The following is a 17732-nucleotide window of genomic DNA, read 5'->3' as shown; positions in this document are numbered from 1 at the left end:
TATTTTAGTAGAATAAGTTGACACATGAAATATGGCAGCTATGCTAGTAGTATTAAGTAACCTATAAAATACTTAGTAATAGATATAATCTTTCTCATTTTCATGAAAGAAGATCCTGTATGGTCAATTTGAAGCATGCTGTCTCATCACCCATGGGAAAATTCTCGTTCCTACTAATATTGCTCTATATTTCCCCAAAATTCTATTTATTTTTCAAATATTTGAAACACCATGAGAATTTCAGTGATGTCATCATGAAAGAGTAAATGTAGTAAAAGAATATTATCAAATGATTCAACAATTTTTTGAAGAGAGGTGACTTCACAGCCGTCAGCCAGAAGTCGGAGAGTTCTGGCTGGCTCTTCATCATCAAAGCGATTACACTGGCAACAGAAACCCATACAACACGCAGCTTTTATAAATAATTACTCAGGCAGAAGTATCACTCACTAAAGCTGTGCCTTTCCATACTTTGTGACACTACAGGAATTGCACACAAGCAGCCGCAATCTGTGAAGGTTGGCAAATCAGACTTGCCTAAGCCACCACTCTTGATTAAAATGTTTGCCTTCATCTGTCAGCAGGTTAGTGAAGTGTCTTCTCTTCAAAAGGTAGGACATCATGAAGATGTGCACACCTCTTTTTCTTGAAGTTATGTGAGGGTAGGTCCTTTTAGACCCATATAAAGTTCCATCATTAGAGTCACATAAACATCGGCAGCACCCAGTTTCCAGCATGTTCTGTGTAACGATTCTGGTCCGAAAATGCATGCTCAGGGGATCCGTTCTGAAATTGTGTGTTCCCTCCTCTTGGTCATTGAAAGAGAAGCTCTGTCTTCATTACTAAGCTCAACAGTAACCTGTTCTTAAAGTACTCTCATCTGTCACGTGTTAGCAGCGCCCCGCTGAGGTCCTCTGTGGTCACTTGTGTGATCAGTCCCCGGCTAGTCTGCTCCTTCAAAACACTGTATGGAGCTAAAGGGTCCTCTGAGCAAATTCCAATAGGGAAAAAAAAAAAAGAAAAAGAAACAACATCCTTTTTTTTTTTTTTTTTGGTCTTATTTAAATTTCCTTGCTATCCAAGTGGTCCCCAATGATTAAACACAGATAATGAAAACTGAAAGATTAATCCTATTTTCTGATGGAATATTCCAAAAGTAGTACATTGCCTAACAGAATATGAGAAAAAAAGGTCTACACAATTCATAGCTGGAAAGTGATGACAATGTAGAATTTTAGGAAAATAGCCGTAAGAGGTTTTGCTGCCAATGTCGTTCTTCATTATCCTAATACACCCGCTATGCTAACTTGTCCTACATACATGCTGGAAGTGGTCAACACTTAAAACTAAATGTTAGTTAATGAATTAATCAACTGCAGTGAAATGAAGCCCCAACTCCAAAGCCACACTAAGAACAAAGGCCATCTGGGGAGCAGACGTCTCTGATACATGACATGGGGGCAGGGCTGGGTTTTTCTGGTTTCAGTCAGGTGTCTCTGAACCTGTAAACTTGGACTGATTTCAGACCCAGGCTCAACACCAGGGCGTCTGATCACGTGAGCTGGAAAGAGACAGGACAACAAACACAGCTAACGGTCATTAACGTTTAGTTTATGCCAAGCCTGGTTCCAAGCTGGTCGCGACCTAGCAGGAAGGAACGACGTGGCGTGGGGGATGCCATCATTCATGCATCAGAGATGCGGAAACTGAGGTGCGGCACCTTAAGGACATCAGTGTTTCTCACACCTGACTATGCACTGCTTGCTTAAGGATCTTTTTTTAAAAAACAACGTTTCTGATTCAGTAGGTGTGGGCTGCAGCCAGAGACTCTGCATATCTGACAACGTCCTGAGCAATGATGACACGGGTGCTCGACAGACCACCCTTAGAGCAGCAGAAAGTAAACTGGCGAAGGTCACCGAAGCGGTAAGAAGCAGAGCTGGGATATGGCTCGGTGAGCCTGGCTCCAGAGCTCATCACCACTACACTCAGCATCTGTGTCACAGACGTGTCACATGCTGGGGTAGGACATGCCCTAGGACCAGAACAAACGCCTGTCACCTCTTTCTACAGCACCCTCCAGCAAGCGTAGGCAAACATTTATTAAGTGCCTACTGTATAATGAGCACTGTGGCAAACACTTGGAATATACAAAAACATGTTGCCTGGCTCAAGGGATTTTTTATTTAATCCACCAGACAAACAACTGGACATTTGATTCCCTTCTAATTACAATTCCATTGATGGAATATTCTAGTTAGTTTAATTATCATACACAGAAAAGACAGAGCATCAACTTTCAAAGAATCAGAGGGCTTTTAACACACCTTTAACACCAAAGGGAGTCAATATAATTCCATTTCTGAGGATTGAGGAAGAAATTCTTAGATATTATAGAGCTCTTCAGGGGCATCATTTGAATAATTAATTAAGAGCAATAGATTTAGAAGGGGCAGGAGTTTGGGCTTGACTCTATGGAATTATCCAGAAAAGTCATTTTAAAACAGGGTTTTGGGGGGGGTTTTTTTTTCATTGTTTTGGGGGGAGGGGCATTTTGTTTTTGTTTTTGTTTTTAACTTATCATGAGGGTTTCAATGGGTATTTTGCTCATTCCTATTTTCATTACATAGGTGGAACAAAGATTCTTGAATAATGTGTAAATTTCTTGGAAGCTACAGTTCACATAAAATAACACTTTCAATAAAACATTCACAAAATTTCCATTAGTCTTTATTTATTCAGAACAAATTTAGAAAGTTTTAAAAGAGTTTATTATAGGCAGCCAATTTCTACCATTTAATCTGTAATTTTTCTCTTTATCTTCCTTCTAACAAATCAAGAAAATGGAATCCGCAGCTTGCCAGCGTTTTTGGCACAGTCTGCATTAATTAGAACGCTCCAGCGAGTCCCAAGACGGACCTCACCAGCTATAAATATCCTGCCTCAGCTCCCACTCTCCTGTCAAGTGCAAATCTTCCCATCTTGGCACATGTCCAGCGTCCTCTGAAAGACCTCAGAGCTCAACGAGTGAAAAATGGAGATGCTTTACTTTGTGGGCAGTGGGTGCCCCAGAGACAGATGACCGTAGAGCACGGAGCCTTCAGAGCACGGAGTCCCGCCAGCCTCATGTGGTCCAAGTGCGGCTTCTCCCTTCCCTCTTAATCCCAATATTACTCTGCAGACGTGACTACAGCAGAGTGAAAACATCCGAGGGCCCCGGCAAGTCCCACTGTCATTTCCCACCACTACCCCTACAGTTCATTTTTAACCGCTTATATTTGACGGCAGACGATCACAAACCACAAAACACTTCTCACAGAGTCCTGTGTGCCAGAAGAGGCTGCACCAAAAGCATGGGGTGGAAAGGCTCGCCTCGGTTTGTCTTCCTGTTTCCAGCAGGTAGCCCGCTGTCCCCGCGGCCAGCAAGTCACAGATGAAGGGAAGTGCTCTGCTTCCTCACACGGACTCTGGGCTTTCCTCCCTGCGTTCTCTGTCACACAGAGAAGGACACACTGGCTCTCCTTCCAGCTCTACCTGCCCACATCACTCTTCTTTGCCAAGTATTTCAGGAAGAAAATGCAAGATGTGGGAACAGTTTCTTAAACATCAGAAAACAGGAGAGATGTGACAAAAAGTTACCATGGCCATTTTGGTCCATGAACATTTTTTGGCGTCTGGAGCTCGACCACAGGGACCCGTCTCCCTCAACCACCATTGTACTGTCATCAGACCTCCAAACGTGTCATAGAACCAGCCTGAACATCCCTTCAAATTCAGGCACTTTTGAGTGTGACCGATGCCTCACCACCTCCAAACCCCCAGCCTCTGCCGACCACAGACAAGTCCTTCGTGTCTCTCAAAGGCCATGGAGGATGCCTATCTTAGCCTCCTCATCCTCTGAAGCCTGCACTGCTTTGCTTTGCTGTGTTTTTACCGCTCATTCCATCACAACTGGAATTACAATGGAATTGTAATTAGAAGGGAATCAAATGCCTGTACATCTTCTAAACTGTGAGCTACTTGAGGGTCTGGGTCTTCTTAGCCTCTGTATTATCTGTTGCCAGTGTATTACCCATAAGAAATTCTCTGACGTTCCAGCCCATGCTACAAAATGGATGGGCCCTGAAGACATTATACTGTGAAATAAGCCAGTCACAAAAAGCTAACTACAGTATGGTTTCACTCATATGAGCTTTCTGGAGTCATCAAATTCATAAGACATAAAAAGTAGAATGCTCACTGCCAGGGGTTGGGGGAGGAGGGAATGGAGAGTGGTTTCAAGGACATGTAGAGTTTCGGTTTGGCAATACAGAAAAGTTGTTGTGCAACACTGTGACTATCCTTAACTCTATCCTTAACTCTACCGAACTGTACACTTAGAAATAACTAAGATGGCTCCCATTGTGAGTGTTTTACCACAGTGATAACAGTAATAAAAACTACGCAGAAGGCAGACTGATGAGAACGGCAGGAACTAATCATTTGATGGCTTATAGTGCTCTGTGTGGACGGCTTAGTTACCTCTAACCGTCCCTTTACCAACTTGTGGCTTCCTTGGGGTCAGAACTGTCGCCTGTGCTCTGCACATCCCACGGCACACTGTGCCCCGCTGTCCCTGTGCAATGATTCATCATTTCACCCACCATGTGTGAGAAACGAGGTGAAGAGTGGTCAGGGCTCCATTCTGTATGTTGAGGAAAACTTCTGGCTGTAGGACAGTATGTCTGCCGCCAACCATGTTCCAAGTCATGCAAGTTCAGAGTATATGGGACTCCCCTGCGCTTGAGAAGCGCACCGGCAGCGGGACAGTGAAGCCAAAACGGGATGAGCGATCGCACCGCAGTATATGGAGAGCACCATCAACAGGAAGGAGCAACTCGTCCTGCTTCCCAAATAGTGGTCAGACTTCTTGGGAAGGAACACAGGACTACTTCCCCTCCCCTCAAAAACCCACCCCGAGATATGTCACGCTGGCAAAATATCATTTTCACTTATAATATTGAAAGCGTGTATTATTGCAAAAATGTCTATGCCGGAGGGAAAAAAATAAGTTCTTGGCAAAATCACTGTATTTGTAATAATTTCCTGTGATAGCAACTTTAAGTTGCTCTCGTGTGACTGCCAAAAGCTTGTTGTTTCAGGGAAGGCTTACACAAGGGGCGCTCCTAAAGCTATCCACTCCACCAAGAAATTCACAGCCTCTGGCTCCAAGTCATTAGCATGTCTGATACACATTTTCAAGTACTTGAGATTTGATTTGGAATAAAAAGAGAATTAAGTCTGAAGTTTATCACTTTATTTCATTAGTAGGCCTCCATGACTGATTTGTATTTGGCAGGTGTTAACTAATTTCTAATCCCGTAAATAATTTTCATCTTGTACTACACTGAACCACTGGCCAAAAAAAAAAAAAAAAAAAAGGTGATAAAGAACACATTCTCTAATAGTCATGGTCTATCTACAGGGTATATCCAAGGCTCAAGTCTTAACATAAATTTCATTTAATGTTTTAACACATTTTATTTCTTAGAGTACTTTTAGGTTGACAGCAAAACTGAGCAAAAAGTACAAAGTTCCCATAGAACCCCCCTTCCCCAACAAACACACAGCATGCTCTGTTACCAACGCTCCACACAGAGGAGTGCATTTGATGTAACAGTGACCCCTACACTGACTTAGCGTTATCACTCTGAGTCCGTAGTTCATATCAGGGTTCACTGTTGGTGTTGTATCTTCTGTAGGTTTGGTAAATGTGTAAGGACGCAGAGTCACCATGACATTAACAGAATAGCTTCTCTGTCCCCCCAAAATCCTGTGTCCTGACTATCCATCTTTCCATCTCCCCAGTCTCTGGCAACCACTGATCTTCCACTGCACCCACAGTTTCCTTTTTTCCAGAATGTCATATAATTCGAATCATATACTATGTAGGCTTCTCAGAATGCCTTCCTTCACTCAGGATTATGCACTTAAATTTCCCCATGTCTTTTCATGGCTGGATAGCTCATTTCTTTTTAGCACTGAACAGTTGTTCGTTGTCCAGATGGACCACAATTTTTCTGTTCACCTATCGAAGGATCATAGTTGCTTCCACGCTTTAGCAAGTATAAATAACTATGCTGTAACATCTGTATGTGGTTCATTGTGTAGACATACATTTTGGAGGGGCGTGGGGGGGGGTGGGTGAGCCCAGTGGTGGGTAGTACGGAGGGCACATATTGCATGGAGCACTCGGTGTTACATGCAAAGAATGAATCATGGAACACTATATCAAAACCTAATGATGTCCTGTATGGTGACTACCATAGCATAATTTTTAAAACAAAATGAAATTAGATAAAATAAAATATATTTAAAAAGTTCAATAAAGATTTTAAATTGCCTCAATAAAAAAATTTAAAAAACAATCCTTGGTAAAATCTTGCCTTGTCTGGATCAGTTCCTCAAATAGTCTGATGCTATTTCCTATCTCTAATGAGGATAACAATATTGTCCACCTGATACGGCTTCTACAGAACTAAATAAGACATTTATGGAAGCAGTGCTGAGTGCCATGCCAGGTACACAGCAAGTACTCATAGATGTTGGCCATTATTAGTACCGCTAAGTTCTTGATGTTACAGGCATTAAAGTATCTATGATTCACAAGTAGCCGATTCAAAAGCTGACTTAGCCAGTTCCCTAAGTCGGGTCACTCTACTGCCTTGCTCAAAAGTCTTCCAGTGGCTCCCTTCTCACCAGGGTAACACTTGAGGTCTACAACACCCTATGCAAATGACCATCTTTTTTTTTTTTTAATTTACTTATATTCAATTAACCAATATGTAGTACATCACTGTTTCAGAAGCAATGTTCAAAGAGTCATCAGTTGCGTATAACGCCCAGTGCTCCCATCTTGACCCCCTTATGATTTCCCTTCTTCCTACTGCTTCACACCCTATCCCTGCTCAGCCATGCTGGCCTCCCTGCATTCGAAGCATGTCCTGCCTTGGATTCATACCTGGCTTTCCCTCTGCCTGAAATCCCTCAATGGATGCTCTCCTGAAATGTCACTTTATCAGAAAGGCTTTCTTAGCGCCTTACACAAAAGAGCACCTCTTCCAACACTCTCTATTCCCTTTATTCTGCTTAATTTTTCAACAGAGGACACATAATCACTAGTTATCTGTTTCTTTGCTTATTAGCTGCTCCCCAAGTAGAATGAGATCCATTCAGGTAGACATTTTTTCTGGTTTTATTTTCTACTCTAGCCCAGCACCTAGGATTATGCCTGGCACTGAGTGGGGACTCACTGGCTTTGTGTTTATGTAGTTAATTAACTGTATGACAAATATTAGAGAATACTCCTTTTTTTTTTTCTAGGCCCAATAACTTCATATAATCTGATCGTCAGGGGGTGATGAATGACACCTCATTAAGGAAACAACAACGTAACATGATAGCTGAGTTCATGCCTGGGTTCCCTGGAGCTCAGGAGTAGCTTACTCAATGTTCTTATTCAAATGTTTATAAAATAATGTATTTTATACATTCACAATACTTTAAACAATATAATTTCTTATTATTTAGGACTGTGCTATTCAAAGCATGGCTGCTGGAAGCAGGCTGACTGGGCTGGGCCCAACCCTCACAGGACTCTGATGCACTTCACAGTTTGAGAATCACTGCTCTAAGGGTTACTTAAATGAACCATTTGAGTTCTTTGACTTCCCCTTATAAATATATAAGGATATATAACATGTCCTAGACTCTAAGTAAAAATCAAATTGAATTGGTTATTAATGTAGATCATGGAACTGTCCATCACGTTAATCAGTTATCTTTTGCCATCTATAAATATCCCAAGGGACACCTTCCCGATTTCATAAGTTCTAATTTTTTCAGCTATTTGTGTGGCTACCGCCTAGCTACTCGCTCTTTAGAGACTCCTGAGTTCAGGAGTCTAAATTCCTCCTTGTCGAATCTGAACACTCTAGAAACATCAAGAAATAGGTTTAACTTTTTTCAATTTCTTACTTTGAGGCACAGCTTTTCAAACATTTTGTAACCAGGGATATCCTTGTCCCCAAATGAAATGTGTTGTTGATGGGTCATACAGAAAATTGCTAATACGAGACCGCTCTGGCTGCCATGGGTTGACTTGGTTTGTCCACCTCTCTTGCGCTGACCTGCCTCCTTCCTCCCACCTCCTTGAGGATGGTAGGCAGGACCCGCAGTTGTAAGGTTGGCAAATCCCTGCTGTAGGGCATGGTTTCTCAGAGGGCAGTCAGCACCAGGATTTCTAGGCCTCTACCCCCAGCCAACTGAATTAATAAGCATGGAATGAGCATCCACAGATGGTTCTTCTGCACACTGGAGTGAATCACTTTTAGAAACACTGAACTGTCATTTCTAGTAAAGAAAAATAATCACAAAGGGCATACTGTCCACAGTCATTTCAAATAATCCCAATCAAGCTACTGCATTCATTCAAACACTGAAATTCCCAAGATATTTGAAGAGGGTGAAGTCAAATAACTTTAAATAAAACACTGGTTCTAAAAGTTCAATACGCAGCAATTATGATGAATGGCCTACCAGATTTACAATTTTAAGTAATTTACTAAACATTTATCATTACTCTTCTGGGAGATTTGGGGGGGGGGGGAAACTATAATAAACTGGATAGCTATCCTGTCCTCAGTGAGAAGAAGTATATGCAGAGGAACTGAAATACATAATTGAAAGTAGTAGAAGATATAAGGATATGATTAAAAAGGAGATGATTCTTCCCAGGTTGGAAGATGAAGGGAAGACTGAGTTAAGTCTTCAAGTTGACCTACGGTAATTCATTTCTCCTTTCCCCATCCTTTCCAGATTCTACATAATTAGCGCACCCTCTCACACAGCAAGAAGGGTCCCAGGAGAGCTCAAACCTGGCCTGGGGGTAGGATTTATTTACTTTCTTTATAAAGTGAATTTATATAATTTACTTTCTTTATAAAGTGAATTTATTTTTATTTATCCTGATTAAAACCAACTGTGTGTTGTTTTGTTTTATTTTGTTTTATCTTGCTTGGGACCATGTACATAAGGATGCCACCTCTGCCAGCCATCTGGTACATCCACAAGTGGTACCATGGCCAGTGCCCAGCCCTGTAAAATACACACAGCGAACAGGCAGTGGGTTAATGAGAAGCGATGACCAGAGAGAGGTCAGATGTAACTCACCGAGATCATGTGAGAACCAAAGTCTCCCCATGGGGCGTATAGAAATCTGAAAGCACCAGCTATGGTGGTGGTGTCATTTATAGCAGTTTATGTAAACCCTTGTTTGGATTGAAAGAATTATACATTTCCATTAAAAATACGAAATGAATATTAAACATTAGAATTTTCTGAGAGCCTACTAGTACCTCTCTCAATTCCTAGAGTGAAAGAATATTTCTTAACTAAAAGTATTATGGTTTAGAGAGACAATCAACTGAAGGTGACAATAATTCTAAAATTATTCAACATAAAATGAAACTGAAGATGACTAGTGACAATTTTATAATAAAATAAAACAGTACGATTTGTCTTTAGTCTTCAGGTAAATACCACTGACAAAGATGTCAGAGTCAGATACATCAAGAAACTGAATAAAATGTATGAATAAATACAAAGTATAATTCTTCTGCTAATATTATTAATGTTCAGATGATAAATATAAAGGCTTGCTTTTGCTCCAAACACATGAATTTTTTAACTTTTGAAAAAAATTTAAATCCTCTTGAACTAGTTTGTCATTACAAAAAAATAATAAATCCAATTTATTGATCCATAAGTAAATATTTCAATGGTATATAAATATATAATTTAGTTATAAATATAAAATTTAGTTATATGTAATGTAAATTTTAACTCTCAAATATATCCTGCTTAGGCAAAATATGTTATATGGTTATCCTACCATAAAGAATATATATAATTGTTTTGAACTTTGTTTTGAAACTTTGCATAAACTATATCTTACTAAACATTCCTTTGTAATTTATAACCCATTATAAGAATAAAACCGATTACTTATCCATTCTACTATTTAAAGACAGCTATGTCATTTCTATCTTTTTGCAAATTTCAATGATCCTTATTGGTCATCTATTTAGAAGTTTCCTCATGCACTCTGAGCTCCAGAATGTGAATATCTGGAATTTCATTGATCATTATGAAGCTGTGAATTAATTATTATGAAGCTCTCTTTGATGACTAAATCAAATGACATTCCCACCATCATGTATGAAAGCACTTTCTGCCCTAGATCCTAACCAATGCTTGGAATTGTCAGACTTTTAAATATTGGCCCATCAAGTAGGCTGCAGTGATACAACTTTGTATCTAAAACTAATTTCTCTAATCAGTAATGACACCTTGAACATATTTCCAAGTTAACCAATCATTGTCTTCTTCTAAATGTCATTTTATCTACTATTTTGGTCCCTCTTATTTTGTACCCATCAAACTAATTGTTATTATGTTTTATACCAATGTTCATTTAGACCGATCCACATTTACCCTTGGGTTTTCTAAGCATCATCTCTCACAACCCATTTTGTCACCCTGGGCTCAAAACCACTCCTCCCCATTGTAAGACCTTGATCAGTTCTTTCAGACTGGGTACAAATACTCTTAGTGTTTGTCTGAAAGTGTTTTTATTTCCCTCTCACTCTTGAGCAGTATTTTTGTTAGGAATGTTGGGTTTAGAACTCTGAGTTAACAGGTATATCCCTCAGTCATTTGATATTACTCCAATACTGTTTTCCTTCTATTATTCCTGCCAGGATCCATTCAAATTATTGTTCCATTTTAAGTAATCTCTTTTCATTATTTGAGTTTAAATTCTTCTTATTTTCCTTGATCATTTACTTTCTTTATAAAGTGAATTTATTTTTATTTATCCTGATTAAAACCAACTGTGTGTTGTTTTGTTTTATTTTGTTTTATCTTGCTTGGGACCATGTACTCTCCAGTCAGAGGACTTAACAGTCCTGAAAAATTCTCCATATTCTCCTGGAAAATGGTCTCTCTCCTAGGTCTGTATCACCTATAATGAAACTCCTATCAGAAATTTTTTTGGCCATCTCTTCCAAACTCCTACTCTCTTAAAAGCTTTGCTTTACATTTTAACCTATACCACATTTGGGGCAATTTCCCCATATCTATCTTCCAGTTTACAAATTCTCTCTTTGGCATTGTCAAATTTGCTGTTTTAACCTATCCACTTTTTTTTTTGTTTTTTAATTCCACTAGCTAATATTATGTTCTATTTAATACCTCTTCTTCTATTATACTTGTTTTCTGTTTTAGGTTTCAAATTTTTTATGCTTTAATTAACATAAAATGTATTTGTTTTGTCTTTTGTTTCAAATTGTAATTTTATTTTCTTAAGTCTCAGGGGAACCTAATCTTCCAGTTTGTGGTAGATGCTTACTTCTGCTCATGACAGAATATCCTTTTATTTGAACTGTAATATTTGACCATGTGTGCCCCTTGACTAGGGCATGGTTCCCTCTGGAGGCATGCAGCCAATGCTTCCTGAATGTTCTCTAGGAATGCTTTTATGTACACTCTGCTTGAAACATCAGATGCACCACAAATCTGAGTCCAATATTTGCATTAACTTCCCATTCTGGATCACATAGGTACTGTTTAGATGGATCTCATTTTCCCCACATATTGCATTTTTTTCCCTATTTCTCACTTTTTTTTTTTCCTGTTTCCTAAGTGCTCAGTGTATGCAAAGGTCAGAATTCCTCCCCTCCACAACCTCATCAAGACTTCCAGAGTATCAGATTATGCACTTAAACTCCAAGTTTATCCATTCCTCTATTTAAAATGTGTTATTTCTACATTTCCACTTGTCCTTGGAAATTATTTTTGTAATCTCATCTACGATTTTTTTAAACTTTATTAAATTTTACTTAGTGAAATTAGCAAGGGATATTTCATATATTTTTGGCCTCCATCTTGCTGGTTCCCAAATTCTTGGACTCTGTGAAAGCCATCACAGCCCAGAATGGCCTATATCCTCACTTACTGTATGTAGGAGAGAAATACATTTATGCCTTACAAAGTCTGTTATAAGGCATAAATGTATTTTATGCTGTTTTTATTGCTGTTTATTTTATTGCTGTTATTTTGTGTTTTCTGCTATACACAGTCAAAATAAAAAAAAATCCTGTTATACCTTTGACTATTTAGATTGGAAAATAAAAGACCAAAGGAGATGCACTAATATTGGCAAAATAACAAAGGGATTGCCAACCTTGCTAAATAAAGGCAGTTCTGAAAAGCACTGTAACATGGAGAGAAGGAAGAACCCTTCACACTGAGGCTGTTATCTGACATTACAATGCGTTGCCTTAGCACCTGCAAATGACTGAAATTCCCTCTGAAGTTCTCTTTCTGCTTTTTCGAATTCCCCTACATCATCAGAAGCATAATAAACCAAAATGCATTTTAAGAAAATAAGAAATAGAAAAGAAAGACAAAAGTGGAGAGACATACATGCACCTTAATGACCTATTCTGACCCCAGCTCAATGTGTCACGTCCCCAGCACTCCTACTTCCTCAAAATAACTAACTAAATAAAATAAAACACTATTACCCTGGCCTGACATCCAAATTCATTCTTAACCTGAAAGCCCCGTTCCACGCACTTACTAAATATATTGACCTCAAATTTTATAGCCCAGTGCCATCCTTCTAATGATGCCTGCCTCTTGGCATCTAGAACTTAGGGAGAAATGAGTCTGTCCACACTAAGGCCCTTCCCTGCGGAGGCCTGCCGCCCACAGCGCTCTCCTGGTGTAGACAGAGTCTGCATAATTACCTGGCCTTCGAGCTGGCAGGGTCCCGGTGTCGTCACTGCTCAGGATCACGGCCAGACCACCCGAGCGGGACGGCAGGACGGAGCTGCTGAGGTCCACGCGCGTCAAGCTCTCCGGCTCCCTCTCCGAGCCCACCGTGGTGTCTCGTGGGCCGTCCTGTCCAGGGGCCTCCCCTTCTTGGTCTTCCCTCCAGGGTCTCAGCACCACGTGGACGATGCTCTGCTGGTCCAGGTCACAGCTCTAGGTGGGAGCGAGGCAGAACGAGACGAGAGAGTGCAAGCGTTAAAGGCCGGGTAAGGTTTGACCTGTCCTCAGGCCCAGAGCACGCCCAAGAGCCTCAAATCTGTTTAGACCCAAGGTCCCACACAGTCATGGAACCTGAGGAAAGAGCCACGTGTGGCTGATGGATTTGGATGCCCTGCCCCTGTCAGCACGTGTGCATCTATGTGGGCTCCGCAGTCCTGGGGCCATGAACCAAAATGTGGGCATACATGGACCCGGCGACAGAAAACTAGAGTGACAGTCAAAGCAACGCGAGATCGAGCGGGTCCAAACTCTACACGGGGCATATGTAAGTGTGGGGACAAGCAGTATTCTTTGAAAATTGATTCACTTCAGAAGGGACGTGTCATCCCAATCATCAGATATCAATTACCAGCCTCCGTCTCCATTTTAAAAAGCACAGAGAGTTGCTTATGGGCAATGACAGAGCAGTTTTCTCCACAGTTTAAAATCACTGTGTTGGTGGTGGACGTCACACGGGCCCCTGTGTCACCAGCACACACAGCCCCGCGGCGACGGGGAAGGAAGCGAGGCCACACGCAGGCCGGCCCACCGACAGCCGATTACATTCAGCGGACAGTGGCAGAAGTGCTGTGTGCCGATGCACTGATGTGTGTGAACAGCACACTGCAAACCTGACCAGAATGAAAGGGCGAAGCCAGATGATTTGCTCGGACTAAAACTAGACTAGACCAAAGCCCGGCCTCAGAGTACCTGCTGGATAGAAAATCACCCGTCTGTCTGTCTGTCTCAGCCCTCCTCCCTCATAGACATGACCTCGTTCTCCCACTAAACCCCCGAATTTCAATTTCTACAAACCACCTGTAGTCACGCTCTCATCATAGCCATGTCCAAACAACGCCCCACATGCCCAGCGAGGCTAATGGCAGTCCTGACTGGCCCCCACCCTCCCTGCAGGGCTCGGCCTCTGTCGCCAGCAAACCCTGCATCAGCACTTCCTGTGGACACACCACTGCGGACTCAGAAGGTCTCAGGATGCCCGTGGGCCTCGATCCCATTTCTGGGTGTCCCATGCCCCAGACCTCTGTCACGTGGACATGCTTGCTGTCCCTGCCACCTGTCCTCACAGCGCTGGATGTATCAGGACGGCTCTGACTCAGCAGTGGTTGCTGGTTGTCAATCTCCGTCCGTTAGCCTGTCCCCACCTGTGTTCCCATTTCTGGCAAATCACTGCCCTCCCCCATGGTATCCAGGAGTCAAGTCCTCCCCGCCCACCCATAACTCTGATTACCCTTCTATGTCTTCTGAAGGCTTCAGTGGGACACCCTCCCTCCCCCACCCTACCCTTGCATCCAGCAAGGTGCCAAGAGTAACTAATTCTGACTCAGAAAGAGCCTTCCCATCTTCCGCTCCCTTATTCTCAATGGCCATCTCCCCGTTTTAGGGTTTCATCATTATAACAGCTTTGCAATTGCTCCCTCACCTCCCCTCTCTCCCTGTAACCCAGCATGCACACGCTCCCAGAGTGTGCTTCATAATCTTTTCAAATATCTCGCTATTACCTATTACGCAGAATCTGACATCTTACTATCATCTTCGGGCATGCTTAGACTTCTCTCCTTTCTAGATCACCTATCTTCTGATTTTATCACCTTTCCTCTCCGGCGTCGTATACATGATCGATGGGGTTCTTCATCCAAGCTGTTCACTCCCATCTCTCTTCCTCCTGTCCTTGATTGGGCTCATCCTGTGATTGGCTCTGGCCACTATGGTGGAAACAGAGCCTTTAAACGTATCTGTGCCACCGCTGTGGTCAGTGAGAGCACCTCCGAGTAGTTTCCGCCTCCTCCAGCCTGGGCCCGCCGTGTGCACGTGGCCCAGTCCTGCGCTTAGCCACGGAGGGGACCGAGGACAGCGTCACCTACGGCGTGAGCAGAGCCTTCCAGCTGGAGGGGCTGGCACCGCAGACCCCCGGCTGACCCGGAGGGGACGGCCACCAACGTACAGCGCTGAGATTCCGAGGCTGTTCATTAGGCAGTGACAGCCGACAGTATCCATCTTCCACTCTAACTGGACTACCGGACATTCTATCAATGCCTACCGCGGCCTCGGCGCTCAGCCAGACTCCAGAATTATACAGAGCCTTGAGCCTGAGTCATTTCAAATAAAGCAACACCAAGATCTGAGTCCACCTGAGCGGGCTTGCGGGGCGGGAGCTCATGCAACAAGGGGAGGGAGCTGAGAGCGCGTCTCCTACCGTCCCCGGAGGTTTTTACCCATAGCGCGTTCTTTGCAAGGAGGCTCAAGAATTCAGTCAGAAAATTCCGCTCTCGACGTTCAGGACTTACATGCTTCAGGTAAAAGTAATGCCTGCCTTCCTCATCTGAACATCAGCGAACTTTGCCAGCCACGCTCTTCTCGCAGGGGTCGGACCATGGGCAGAACTGTGTGTGCATGTGCGTGTGTCTGTGTGTGCGCATGCGTGTGTCTAATCTTCACTCAATTTAGAAATTCCTGAGCGCAGCACCTGGGTCACACTTACATTCTGACTTCCCAGAATGCTTCACGCAGCACTTTGAACCTAGTAGGTAGAGAACATATGTCCGTGGAAAGGAAAATCAAGGGGAACTCGAAGGACGGGGGCAGAAACAAGCATGAATGAAGGAAGACATCCCAATAGTCATAAACTCGATACCTAAAGTGCTCCATGGGGAGCCAGAAGGCTGTAGAAGAAAGAGCATGGGATTTCAGGCCAGACCGATGTAATCTATTAGCTGCATGATTTTTGGCAAATGACTTTCCCTCCTTAAACTCTAGTTTCTACATCTGTCATTGGCAATAACAGCACCAACTCTGACGACGACTCTGAAGACATAAGGAAACAGAAGGAACGCAGAGCCCCGTCCAACAGCCGTGCCCCCGTACATAGTAGTTAGTGTCTTCGTTACCGTCTCCTTGGACAGTTAGGATCGTCATTCGGGAGTTTTGAAAACTCAGCGGGATTGGCCCCTGATCTTGTGCATCGATAAGACCTCTGAATCTCACACAGTCCTGCTTGGAGAATGGACACAGAAGGGAATAAGCAGGCTCTAGAGATGTGATAATCGCTCCAACAACATTCCAGCTTCCTGTGAACTAGAAATTGATTTAAAAAAAAAAAATCCCTGTCTGCTCAGATGCCAGGAAACACAGGAAGAACCGCAGCAAATTCCCGGAGCATGCTACAATTCGACAAACATGGACGAAATCCCAAAACAGAGATTTTCCCTTCAAATCAAGATTTTTTTTTTTTTTTTTTGGATGCCCAAGGTGGAACTGGAAAGGGGAACAGGAAGGTCACAAGCTACATAGGGAACAGACTTCTCTCAGCCTGCGTCCATGCTTCTGAGACCATTAACTGATCAACTCTTTGACTTCTCATAAAAAACAGTGCTGATCTCGGAAGCAGTCCCTTTGCCAGATGGCACAAACACACCATCACACCAGTTCAGTTCAAAGCCTCATAAGTAACACATTCCAGGCATGATGACCTGGATGAAGTTCAGTTGTCCAGCCTCTCTGAAGCCCAAAATAATATTTAGTTCTCATAGGATACAAAAAAACTCCTCAGCTTTGGGAGGTAGAGATTTTCAGTGGGAAATCAGAAAACAGCAGAGTTCTCCAGCATGGTTTCAAACTTTCTCAGGGCAAAAACAATGTCTTATGTGTCTCTGTTTCCTCAATAAACAGAATATTGCCTGGCAAAGAGGAAACACGTTACACTTGTGTTTTAACTTATTAATTCAAATAGTGACGCTGTGATGTGAGTTGTGTAGTGTGGACAAAACAAATAGTTATTAGTCCAACCGGACTTGCTCTCATGCCATCCGGTGGAGCAAATCCCCCATCAGGGACCGAGAAATCTGTATCTTGGACGCTTACTTTCTCTACGGTACGTTTGATTTGGGGATGCCCCAGGATTAATATCTATGGGAGTTGATTGACAACCAGTAACCGAATCTCCCGTAGCTGGCCATCATTCCACAACATACAAGACACTGGTGTATTTTTTCCTTTTACAAAAAGGAGTTCCTCCACTGACTCACAGTAGGATTCAAATATTTCAGAGTCTGACAATCCAGTCAGAACACTGGAAGTAGGGATGCCTGGGTGGCTCCACTGGTTAAGTGTCTGCCTTAGGTCCAGGTCAAGATTCCGGGTCCTGGGATAGAACTGGGATAGTCCTGGGCTCCCTGCTCAGGGGAGAGTCTGCTTTTCTCTCTGCCCCTCCCCATTGCTCATGCTCTCTCTCTCAAATAAACAAAATTAAAAAAAAAAAAAAAAGGAAAAAAGAAAGAAAGAAAGAAAAAGAGAGAAAGAACACCAGAAATGCTTTTGAAAAACCTGCTAATGCTTTTCAAAGTCTTAACCTTTAGATCTTATAAAAACAAATAATGTTACTGTAACAAGAAAATTCCTGGGGACTGCAAAGTTATTGGAATGTTTTCCAAACACTTAAAGAAGGGGTCAACAGACAATCTCTAAAAAGTTAATAATGAGATTCAAAAAGTCAATAATGGCACATTATTAACAAAGTGCTTTCATCTGCTATAGAAATAACAATCATATTAATAAAATGAAATCAGCACACACTGTTTTAG

At 42.3% G+C, this 17732-nt stretch overlaps 1 protein-coding gene and 1 long non-coding RNA gene across 4 annotated transcripts in view; one reads left to right on the top strand and one right to left on the bottom strand.

Moving 5' to 3' along the window:
* PRKN (parkin RBR E3 ubiquitin protein ligase) overlaps positions 1 to 14845 on the bottom strand; it is an 813183-nt gene extending 798338 nt beyond the window's left edge. For all 3 annotated transcript variants that reach the window (XM_082731173.1, XM_082731172.1, XM_082731171.1), the window contains exons 1-2: positions 14745 to 14845; positions 12852 to 13089 (exon numbers count right to left, since the gene is read on the bottom strand). In XM_082731173.1, the coding sequence (XP_082587299.1) occupies positions 12852 to 13089; positions 14745 to 14807 (301 nt within the window). In that variant the 5' untranslated portion in view covers positions 14808 to 14845. The remainder of the gene's footprint in view (positions 1 to 12851; positions 13090 to 14744) is intronic.
* Positions 1633 to 3978, top strand: LOC309865045. The gene is made up of 3 exons (XR_014311920.1): positions 1633 to 1711; positions 1808 to 1926; positions 2841 to 3978. It is a non-coding gene; the product is annotated as an uncharacterized lncRNA (long non-coding RNA).
* Positions 14846 to 17732: the final 2887 nt, after the last annotated feature.

The sequence above is a fragment of the Mustela nivalis genome (assembly GCF_964662115.1).
Source record: "Mustela nivalis genome assembly, chromosome: 5".
NCBI classification, from domain to species: Eukaryota; Metazoa; Chordata; class Mammalia; order Carnivora; family Mustelidae; genus Mustela; species Mustela nivalis.
The sequence above is the reverse complement of the archived record's forward strand: the minus strand, read 5'-3'. Positions and strand labels throughout refer to the sequence as shown.